Source organism: Brachycentrus maculatus, unplaced genomic scaffold (assembly GCF_059751285.1).
Source record: "Brachycentrus maculatus isolate JH-2025_06_01 unplaced genomic scaffold, ASM5975128v1 h1tg000055l, whole genome shotgun sequence".
Lineage (NCBI taxonomy): Eukaryota > Metazoa > Arthropoda > Insecta > Trichoptera > Brachycentridae > Brachycentrus > Brachycentrus maculatus.
Genome location: NW_028280809.1, coordinates 421683 through 434367, shown reverse-complemented (window position 1 = coordinate 434367; position 12685 = coordinate 421683). Strand labels below are relative to the sequence as shown.

The 12685-nt window shown below is 30.8% G+C and overlaps 1 protein-coding gene and 1 non-coding gene across 6 annotated transcripts in view; both read left to right on the top strand.

Moving 5' to 3' along the window:
- Positions 1-12685, top strand: part of kmr (pleckstrin homology domain-containing family A member kramer) — a 123755-nt gene that overhangs the window by 7171 nt on the left and 103899 nt on the right. For all 5 annotated transcript variants that reach the window (XM_088278036.1, XM_088278035.1, XM_088278039.1 and 2 more), the window contains exon 2: positions 4181-4338. In XM_088278036.1, the coding sequence (XP_088134162.1) occupies positions 4289-4338 (50 nt within the window). In that variant the 5' untranslated portion in view covers positions 4181-4288. The remainder of the gene's footprint in view (positions 1-4180; positions 4339-12685) is intronic.
- LOC148311825 (small nucleolar RNA U3) lies at positions 6035-6251 on the top strand. Its single transcript, XR_015839332.1, has one exon. It is a non-coding gene; the product is annotated as a small nucleolar RNA U3 (small nucleolar RNA).

The following is a 12685-nucleotide window of genomic DNA, read 5'->3' as shown; positions in this document are numbered from 1 at the left end:
ATACTCTTTGTCGCGTATGAATTTTTATAATTACCAAAAGTGACTGAAATCTTGCTACGGCTTATGCAACACCACTTACCATGGCCATACTCAGGCTTCAACTTTATAAGTTTTAAAGCCTATGCCTACAAGGTCTCCATCGTAAAATTAAGGAGGTCCATCTTGTGGGGTCCTATCTTGCAATATGTCATGCCCGTTGCTATTTAAGTCTTGATATCCTCTATTTTGATTCTGTTCCTGGTATCTTCATTTTTTAATCCATCAGGTTTAAATCAAGCATGGATCTTTCCATGGATCGCTGTGTGCATTTGCGATTCTCTGCATTTCTCTTTGTCTCTTTGTATATATATATATATATATATATATATATATATATATATATATATATATATATATATATATATATATATATATATATATATATATATATATATATATATATATATATATATATATATATTTATATATATATATATATATATATATATATATATATATATATATATATATGTTATATATACATATATTTATATATAGATGTATATATATATATACATATATATATATATATATATATATATATATATATATATATATATATATATATATATATATATATATATATATATATATATATATATATATATATATATATATATATATATATATATATATATATATATATATATATATATATATATATATATATATATATATATATATATATATATATATATATATATATATATATATATATATATATATATATATATATATATATATATATATATATATATATATATATATATAGATATATATTTATATATATATATATATATATATATATATATATATATATATATATATATATATATATATATATATATATATATATATATACATATATATATAAATATATGTATATATAACATAATACATTTGAATCATTTATACATATGGAAAACTTTTATATTTCGATTCGCTGTGCCTCTCCATAAAAGAAACTCTGCTCATGTGCTTGGAGAGGGACTTACACTCGTGGTTTAATGTTATATAATAAAATATATAATAGTCTTTTTTTGTATATTTTTTCAAGATTTAAATGTAATGAGCGTAAATTTTTTTCTTAAGTATTTTTATATTATCTATTTTTTTAATTTCTTAAGTTTAAGTTTAAGTTTTCTTGAGTTTATTGAAATGTTTGATTGCCAAATATTTGAAGTTTTGCTGAAATTGCTTGGTGTTGCATTTTGGAGTAGAAAAATTGTTTGAGAATCTCGATGATAATTTTTTTTTAATTTAAATAATTGTCACCCTTTAGTATATGAAAAATTGCGGTTTTTTTAAAGATGGTTTCTATATTTGGGACTTGAAATATTTTAAATAATATTTTTTTTGGATGTGTTTTTTTTTTCAACTTAAGTATGGTTTTCTGTACTATTTTCACAGAGTTCAGTATGTTATTGTATGAGCCTCCCCATGCAATAATACAATACTGTAGTAGTGAGTGTACGATAGCATAGTAAACTCTTTTTAGATTGTCGATGGTTAGTATGTTTCGAATTCTAATAAATATATATATATATATATATATATATATATATATATATATATATATATATATATATATATATATATATATATATATATATATATATATATATATATATATATATATATATATATATATATATATATATATATATATATATATATATATATATATATATATATATATATATATATATATATATATATATATATATATATATATATATATATATATATATATATATATATATATATATATATATATATATATATATATATATATATATATATATATATATATATATATATATATATATATATATATATATATTTATTTATATATATTTTTTTTTATTTATTATTATACATTTATTATATATTTATTTATTTATTATTTATTTATCTTCACAAAACACTTTGAATAATGAGATGCTTATTCTCTCGACGTTTTTGACCTCTTAGGTCGCATGTCTCGAATGTTTGAAATAAATACCCATATTCACATCTCGGGAACGAAACGCCACTAATATTTACTTACATTATGGAGTCAACGAAATACCATATACCAGGTACATACATTTTGAATACGTAGTCTTTGTTCAAATTCAAATTAGCCATTAGGAAATCTTCATCCGATGCTGTTGTTCGTAGAAAGGTCATTGTCCTTTAAATACTTACGCTCAGTTTGTCACTAGAAAAAAAATCGTTAAGTGGATTTTTACCGAAACTGCCTAATGTGTGGTACATTATAGCCGACAATGGCTAAAATTGATTCGTTTCAGATTGAAAAAATGTTCCGTCGTACAAAAACTATAATAGTCGAAATTGACGCATAATACCTAAGCGTTATTTCTTTCTTTTATGTATTATTTTATTTATTAAAATGTATACTATAATAAGATTTGGCTTTTGAACTGGCATTTCTTGGTGGAACTGCATTATATATAATAAAATAACAACTTTGTTTTTTTCCACGTAAATTTTAATAGATTTTATTTAACTTATATGTCGACAAAATCAATAACTGCCGGAAAAAAATTTACGTTTTACATGAGAATATTTTGAGAGCCGTTGCCTTACAGGATCATTTTTCCACGACGAAAATAAAATCCACAATATTTTTAGTATGTCGAAATACTTATTCACGACAAGATTTGTGACACATTAAAAATATAAGATAACTGTTCAAATTATAAGCTACATAAAAAAAAAATCAGGCGTTTCCCAGCATGTAAAAATAATTTGAGGTTCGGATATTGCATACATCAAAATAAGTCTCTGGTAAATGAAAACTCTCTCAATCCAACAAAGATGGGTGTTGTGAACTTATATGTACTTTGTCATGAGATTAATGGAATATGTATGAGTTTCAAAAATTTGATTAGTGTGGTTGTCAATCATGGGTAGAATGGTAAATGTTGCAGGTGTGTAAAGCGATCACTGAACCAGCCTATGATAGGTCATAAGCCCTGTAAATACCCAGACTACCATATTTTTAATCATCTATGTTGAGATGTCAAGAAAAGTAATGTAATAATAAAATATATTTAAAAAAAATCTAATACTCCCACAATTGCTATTGACACCAATTCAACGACAATAATAATTTAAAATTTATTGGGACAATATTGGGCCCATTCGAAGTCATTTCAGTACTGATGTAAATGGTATCAATTGTATTGTTACAAGTTTCAATTAGATTTATTCGGTGCTCGGTGACTCCAAATGCCTTTCGTTAGAAACTGTTTTATTTGCGAGGGATTTCAGAGAACGTCATCAAAACGTAATTCGAGGGTCCATTGTAAGAAAACTGTAAATCCATTTCTCTTTTTTCATGAAAATTTTTCATTAAATAAAATACACCATCTTTTTTATCTAGGCGTATGGAAAATGGCGTTATGGTAGTAGGAAATTGCGAGGTAATTATTATTTTTTTACATCTCAACATAGATAAAGAATATGAGTAGTCTGGGTATTTACAGGGCTTACGGACTGGTTGAGTGATCACTTTGCACACGTGTAACATTCACCATTCTGCCCTTGATTGACAACCAAACTTCTCAAATTTTGAGTGAATGAATCGATGTAACAATTTGAGTAGTATGGGTTTCAATCATGGGTAGAATGGTAAAAATTATACGTGTGTAAAGTATAAGAGTATGAAGTGATCAGTTAACTAGCTGACCAACCAGATGACAAGTCGCAAACCCTGTAAATACCCAGACTTCCATATTCTCATTCATATATGTTGAGATATTTAAAATGTTAAATTACTCCTTAGTGGAGAAACCCAGATTTTTCAGCAAGTTTTTGGACGCACTCAAAGTATTGTGAATGAAAATATATAATAACTCCAATGAATAGGACGTATCAACATTTAAAATTTCAAGTATTCCAATATATTTTTTTAAATTTAAGGCTGGTTTAAAACATTTTTTAAAATATGCACCGTCTAATTGAACCAACTTATTCTAACACACATCATTGTTTCTAAGTTCAATCGCAAATTATTTAAAATACTGTTTAATATTATATTTATTCAGTCTTGTTTACAAAAATTATGTTAATTCGTAGCTGGCTTCTTGCAGTGTGCCATTGAAACTGATTTAGTTTTATTTTGTGATTGCAGTTCGTATTCCCAGTGCGTAATGGCGACACGTGAACCGTTACGAAGAGGGATTGGAAAAGAGAAAAACTGAAATGTGCCATCTCTGATTTTGTACTACTCCTGAAAGAAATGGATCGGAGTTGCATCATGTTTAACTGCCTGTGGCAGCTGTGGGATTGGTGAGTACACTTTGTTTATTTAAATTGTCTGTTTTTATTTTGATACTTAATGTCATCACGAATCATAAAACATGAAAATTGTATTTCGATGTAAATTTAGTTCACCGCACTCTTGGTTTTAGACGATTACACGACAAGAAGAAATTTTCGATAAATATGAAATTGATGTTAAAATTCGAAGTTTTTTTTCTGATAAGCATTATTTTTTTTAATTTTATTTAAAAGATCGTATAAAACACAATTTGAATAGTGAAATGTTCAAGAAATACAATATAAAGTAATGTATACTTTACAAATATGTATTTTCCAAAAAGAGAAGAAGAGATTTTGAGTAGGTACTGTAAATAAAAGTTTCATATTACTTATTATAATAATCATTAATAAAATATTTTGTATTTATGCGTTAATTAATATAATTGACGATTATTTTCACATTAAAAAATAATTATTAAAAAATATAGAACAGTGATTTTTTACTAGAATTTCCATACTACAGACACATTTTCCCACAATGTACATTTGGCTAAGACTTGTGGTATGTTTTACTATTTAAAATATGGTTTTAAAAAATTACAGTTTGTCTAAAAATTCCATGGTGAAGTATTTTCAATTGTATAAGACTCGAATACTGATATAATCGATATCAATTATTGAAATAAACATTAGGTTTTACTATTTTTGTCGAGTAAAAAAAACCTACCTTTTTTACAAAAAGTATTAGATTGTTTTCAAAAATTTATTAATTTATGAAATAAAACGTCTTGTAAGAAAAATCGTCGTAAAATATCTGTGTTCATATAACACTTGACGAAAAAATCCGTCATCTTAAATAACATCAGTTTGTATTTTACGTCATTTTCAGTTATTTTCTTATTTTTATAACCTCGGAATACCGTTTTACGTTCGCTGTGTAGTTTTTTTATTGTTTTTTTTTTTGTTTACCGTGGGCCAGCGAGCTTCAGGAATGATTTATTGAATATTTGTATTTTTTGTACGACATTCTTGAAGATTGCAGTCATTAACCGCTGGAACGAATTATTGAATTGTCAAACCTTTTTATAAGCAAACTAGCGAGTAATTCGTCTGATACACTTTTTTTAAACACTAAAATTAGTTGTATTTTTAGATAAACTTAAGTTTTATTATAATTTGAATATTTATAAATAATAACATTTTATAGGTACCATATAAAGTATAACATATAAAGGAGATGTTATTAATGAATTACTTGGTACGCTACTTTATTTAACCAGATAAAGTATCGTTTTTACATTACCTACTAAGACGTATTCTTCAACTAATCTTTTATCCATCGATCTACATTCATGGACGAAGGAAATGATTGGTGATACGAGATAAAATCTTTGTTGTTGGAATAGACTCCCAACATAAATATCCCTACAATTTACCAGTATTTACATGTACCCATATTTACTAATTGTGTGAACATGTTTAACGAATTCAATTAAAATTATTAATTCCCTGTTTTAATTTATCGCACTCGTGATACATAATACCAACAACAACAAAACACTATTCACCAACTGTTGTCTTCTATATCCAAAACAGAAAATTCTCATACAACTTCTTACTTCACATTGCTGCCGCTAGATGGCGCTAGAATTGTTCGAGTTTGCAAGTCGCCGTCGCAAGCGCGCTGACGCCTAATATATACCGTGGAAAACGCTCAAACGGTAGGACTGTACTTCACAGGATCATTTCTGTAGTACTTCCTCCCTCGTAACGTGTACACTCTACCAGAGTGACATACCGCGATGAGGAGACGTGGCGCGGTTCCCTGAGCGTGAGGCAGGTTTTGAGTCGGCTCCTTGAGCTGACTTTTGACCATCGATGACCGTTCGCCGACCGATCTTGTATCGGGCGGTTAGGGGGACCGTCGCTTTCTGAGCGGCCTTTGTAATATTAATATTTTTATTAGACCCTGTGGGCTGTTTTAAAAAGCTGCTAACTCCCAGCTGTCGTGCCATCTCTTTGTGTTGATCTGCTCGGGAATCTAGTACCTTCAGAGTTGACCATGCGGTGCGATGTAGGGGGGTCTGGATGGTTCCATTTTTCTCACATGCTTATACATTTCATTTACTTCATGGTTGTCTTCCCCTCCTGACGACATCCTCGATCTCCCTTATCCTGGCGTTTTTTATTCTGTCTCGTAGACTCTTGCCTGATATGCTTCTTAGTCTTCATTTCTTGATCTAACACTGTTTTAATTTTTATTCATCAGGTAATGACGACCGCCGTGATTTTGTTTTTCGTCAACGCTGTGGTGGTTGATAGCGACACTGTTTATTTATTTATACTGAGTACTTAGTTACCGAGAGCTGTAATTTTATATGAAATATCTATTTATTTCACTTTGCACGGAGTAGACACACTGGGTTTATTGCTTGTTCAGCTTATTGCAACGAAGTAATACCTCAACAAAGTAATACCATCCAGCGAGTGTTTTTGCCTAGAATTTTCACTCATGAATTACATGAAATTATAGTAACTTTAAATTTAAAGAGTAAATCCACTCACGAGTAGGCATAGGCTATGAAACTTATTAAATTGAAGCCTGCGCAGGGACATGATAAACGGTGTTGCATAAGCCGTAGCTAGATTTCAGAGTAACTTGGACGTTAGGTAATTTAAAAAAAAAACAAAATCCAAACCATCCAAAAACGAACTAAGAATATTGGTATTTTTTTTTACCTCATATGGCTGTTCGGTGTGTGAAGTAGCAGATAATGTTTTTGACGTTTGTACATATGAATGAAAACTAGAAAGGAGGAGTATAAATATGTAACCATATTATAATATTGTGAATTTAAGAAGCTGTCAATTAATGAAAATATATAGTGTATAATCTGCCAAATAATCTGGGAAAGAAAGAGACGATGAAAGGGTCGAATAATTATAAGTGGTTTTTTCACTCCAATAATTATTCAATATAACCCTGGTCTGGTGCCTGGAGCGGAGGGCTGAACACCTTTCCTTCATGTGTTAACGATCAAGATAACACTGTGTTTATATACTGCGGTGCCCTATGCACCATCGGGTGTGGGTGAGGGTTTGAAGTGAAGTACCATATGTACAACAATCCTATGAACACACTAACTCCTTGCTGATTTGACGGCTCACGACCAAATATGAGCCTATTCAGTATCCCGCTGTCAAAAAGAAACAATATAAAAAGTCAAAGAAATCCAATTAACGGTATAGAAAGAACGATTCGTGAAGCAGGCCGCACGTACAGCAGTGTCGAGTCAGCAGTACTCGGAATCCAACCGAAACTAGCACGTGTTTGTCTACTTATCTTATTTCCTTCAGAGTGGAGGCACGTTTCTACAGCAGTCCCAAAATGACTGGTAGAATTATTACAGTTAGGCGTTAATTTGATTAATTTGACAGATTCAGGGTCGGGTAGCTAAACGGAAATAGCCATAAGTAATTTATTATCTCGTAATATGGACAAGAAGAAAAAACAGCGGTTCTAACACATAGCTTGATAATAAACAATATAATGTTTCCGATTTATTTCGATAGACATTATTACTGTTTTAATTAAAAGAAAAAAAATGGCGCCAGAGTTCACTTCTTATCAAGCGTGTTAAAAAATATTCAAGCACTATTTAAATGAAATCTGATGCAGTTTTTCCTGTGCTACAAAGAATTAAACATAATCATACTTATTTGAAAATTTTTTTTAGATACTTATTCTTACTTATTTTTTAGGTAAGTTTTGTACTGACGTGGCGGAATTGCATTTTATATAAAATAACATATATTATTTATTGATTCGTTTTTAACTTTGTGGAATGACATGTAAATTATTTTTTAAAAATTAAAATTTTATTTTTCACCTGTAGATGAAAACATTTGTAAGTTTTCGAAACTAGTCGTGTATAAAAATAAAACTCATTAAGTGGTTTATTACAAGTGTTTATTTTTTTTTAATAATAAATAAAATAAGTACTTATATATTTTACAACATTTTGAGTGTATCAAATACTTTTTCACAAATCATGGTTATCTCAATTTGGAGTTGCTTTTGCACTTTGACATCTCAACATAGATGAGGACGAATATGGAAGTCTGTGTATTTACAAGACTTATGACCTGCTATAGTCTGGTTAAAAGATCTCTCACACACGTGAAAAATTCTTATGACCTTATGACCTGTTATAGTCTGGTTAAAAGATCTCTACACACGTGGAAAATTGTTATAAATATGACCAATTCCAACAACGCAATATGTGAAGACATTCATATTATTGTTTGCAATTCAAAAAAGTACAAACGGGTCCTTACATTTTCTCCATGATCCCATCAGTTTACCATCGGTAGAAAATTGTTCCTGAATCATTGCCTCTGTATCAATCGACGGTTATAAAGATAGTTCCAGTATCATAATATATGCTTTATGTAATAATATGCGCCCTATGTAATAGTATGTGCATCATGTAATACTATGTGTCCTACGTAAAAATACGAGTTTTTAATCAGTCAGGCAGTAGGGTTGGGTAAGGAGAAGGCATAGTAGGCACTGGTAGTGTTTCTATATGGAACGCGAGTTCTTCTCCGTCTTAATCCTCATTTCTGAGGGTTGTGACCCTTGCGGAAGCAATGATTCTTCTCCAGTTATCCCTTGACTGCGCTTCACGTAGAGCAGCGCACACATTTTAGTCGTGCTAGTAGGATCACAACTAGTCGTTCCAGGCTATCCTATATGGAACACGAGTAGTCCAGGGTAGGAAATGTTCTGCCTATATAGACTCTGCACGCCTCTGTATTTGCCCAATATGTGTCCCTTGTAATAGTATGTGCTATATGTAATAAAAGGTGCCCTTTGTAATAATATACGTCACAATGCAAGAAAATTTGATTAGTTCTTCATTGGTAGAATATTGTTCATATCATGACGCAGAGTATAGAGCCTTGGTCGTCAAACTGCGGCCCGCGACTGATATTTCTGCGGCCCGCGATGTAGCAAACAATTTTAGTAGATTAAATATAATATTATAAACTACGTATAAAAATTACATAAAAAATATGTTTGTAGTTCTATTAAAATTTTTGAATAATAAACTGTTTTTTCATTCTTTTTTTATCAGGTATGATACAGATATCTTTATCCATATCCAAATCTTTCGGATATCCGAAATAAAATAAAAATATCCGTATCCGAATTCGATATAAAAAATTATTCGGATAATTGCGGATGTTACTCTAAATTACATTTTCAATTGACATGACCCGATATTAATATTTGTTTTGAATTAAGACAGATTATCTTTGACTGTTTTAGCACTGCGACTAACTTTAGTTTTACAATATTTTGAGTAATTAAAATCGCGATAGAGACAAAGAATATTTTAAATTTATTTCAGGGAATAGCATCAAGTGGCCACTTAAACCAGCCAATGACAGGTCATAAGCCCTGTAAATGCCTAGATAGGGGTAGGGGTTGGCTAGGAGTATGTATAGGAGCTTCGAGCTGGAACCTAGCATGTAACAGTCGGCTATCGTAGATAATACCCAATTCATAAGTGTGCGGCCCTCAGTGATACCTCACATTGTCCCATGTGGCCCTTGACCAGAAAAGTGTGACGACCGCTGGTATAGAAAGTAGAGTGTGGAGTGAGGAGTGTGGATTGGCATCTCATAATACTTTGCAGATAGGCAGGTACTGGGTGTGTGTGTGAGTATAGCCGTGCCCGCCTGGACTGTAATGGTGGGTAATGTAGATTCCTCCAATCCGAGTATCAAGCAGTTAGCTGGACCGGTTTAAAACAACTTATCTGCTATGCGAGCACGGAATGAACATCGCCTTTCTTATTCTGGCGGCATGATAACAAAATACCACCCGGAAAAACGGAATCATTTTTATTTTTGTTTTCATTGATTGATTCTATATTAAACAGTTCCTGATGGGACACAAGTTTAAGGCTAAGATCTCGAGCTTGTCTCGGGCGCTCAAATTAGAATACGTTCAACCGCGATAAGGGCTGCACGTGTGATCACGCTCAATAAAAATGTATATTGCATTTTTGTTTTTTAGAATGTGTACAGAAAAACATATTTTCATGTATTTTTTTAACTCCTTACTTTTGAATAACTCTTCATTTAAAAACCACATAATTATTTAGAAGGTGCGACTTATGAATACTTGGCCTTAAGGCTGTACTCTCAAATGACTGGCTGCGCGAGAAGTCACACGTGTTGTCTGTGCACTTTTTTTTGGAATGTATGTTTGAATTTGGCGAATAAATATTTATTTAAACTCCTTACCTTACTATCTCTTTTCTTTTCAAAGCCCTATACTTATTTCAAAGAGAAAAAAAAATCAGTACAAAAAATGCGTTTTAAGCAAAAAAAAAAATCTAAATGTTACCTGGATTTTAAGAAAATTAAAAATACTGTCATTTCTATGAATTTGACGATGTTGCGTTGATTGTATGCTTTTCCACCAGCAGTCAAAAGCAGTGAGAACCAGATGATCTTTAGAAAAAAATAAAAGCGGACTTGTATCACGAATCGTTTCAATAAATTTTCTTTTCCGCATAATTTAATCACAGCGATTTACCCTTGAGGTTGCATTTTACGAAAATGTAGCTATATAAATGATGTAAAATTTATATTATTATAATTATTATCACATATAAATAAATATGTACTTATCTTTCTACCAACCAGTTAAAACTTAAACAACGATCAGAATAAGACATAGGTGTGTATGAGATACGGTCTCTCTCGGTTCGTAGTCTTACCACGTGATTCATCGCTATAGAATGGAATTTGGGCGCCAATTTGTACACCTGGGTGCGCGGTTTTCGCGCGTGTTTTCTCTGCTAAGTCTCTCAACACAAAAACAGACAAGCCTCTGCATCAATCGACGGTTGTAAAGGAGGATCCGTTGTCATAAAATATGCCCTTTGTAATAATACGTGCCCAATGTAATAATAAGTGCCCTATGTAATAATATGTGCCCAATGTAATAATAGGTGCCAATAATATACATCATAATGAAAGAAGCGTATTTCGTATCAGAACTTTCTCAGCAGAAGGTCTAACCTTTTCTCATAGTCCAATAGTCTTAATAGCTCATACTACTAAAAATAATAATAAATTTGCATATTTTACGTAGCGCCATATTCGTAAAATACTACCTCAAGGGCGCTTCACTGTGAATGAATTGGTGAAAACAAGATATTGGAAATGATTTAGTAAACAAATCTGTTTTGTAGGTATATTTCGAATTAAACGGGATTTTCAATGCTATTTATTATTTACATAATTAGTATTATATTTCAACTAAAGGTATTGACTTAAATTTAATGTATTGGTCCAGAGCTTTCGTTGATCAGTAAAGTCGCATTGAAGTATGCAAATATTCACAATCTTATGTAGAGTCGTCTTACATTATAATTGAACAGAAATATATATATTTTTATAAATACTCTAAGCGTATTCAAAAATTAATAATAAAAACATATACACACATTACAAATTAAATTAAAGGGTAGTAAATTCACTAAATTAAAATAACATTGTTTTAACCATTGCTAAATTTCCTCGCACTCCGTACACCATATGAAAATGTGATTTAAAAAAACGGGAAAAAATCCTAAATGTTGCTTTTAATTGAGCATTGCGCAGCGAATACGTCCACTCCGGACGACAACTTGTGAATTTTTGGTATCGTAAGAGAAGGGTAATTAACTATAACCTAACTATGAGTATTTCTATGTTTTATAATTAGTACATAAACCCTTATGATGACAAGGTTTTTGTCGAAACCGATTGGAAAAAGTGTACCAATCAAAAGTGGTTGAAACAAAGTTGTTTTATTTTATAAAGTTTATAAAATGTGCCACAAAGTATCTGCGAAAAACATTCAAGAAATAAAAATCACTCTCCTGAAAAGTCGTTCATACCCAAATACGACAGGTTGCAAGTATCTACGACCTAGGGAAACGCGAATCGATCTTAAATTTGACCTGCGCAATGCACCTCCCACATCCTGCTACCCTCCTGGGAAGAAAGCCGGAAGCCGGAAGTATGGAGGGCATATCCCCTAAGGACTCTCATTATTTTACGGCCAGTTATAAAAATAAACGCCTGGTCTTATACTCGTGAGTATTAGACCAGGCGTTTACTAGAGGAAGAGACCTCTTTAGACGAGTACTCTGGAGGATATTAATCCTTTCCAGATTTTATACGCTTCAAACATAAGTTGGGAAGTCAGTTTTTAGTTAATGGTTTAATGCGTTCCAGGATTTATGCACGAATTCTTGATTTAATCCAGGAAGGGGGTTATCAATATATTTACAACATTTTGAGTGTG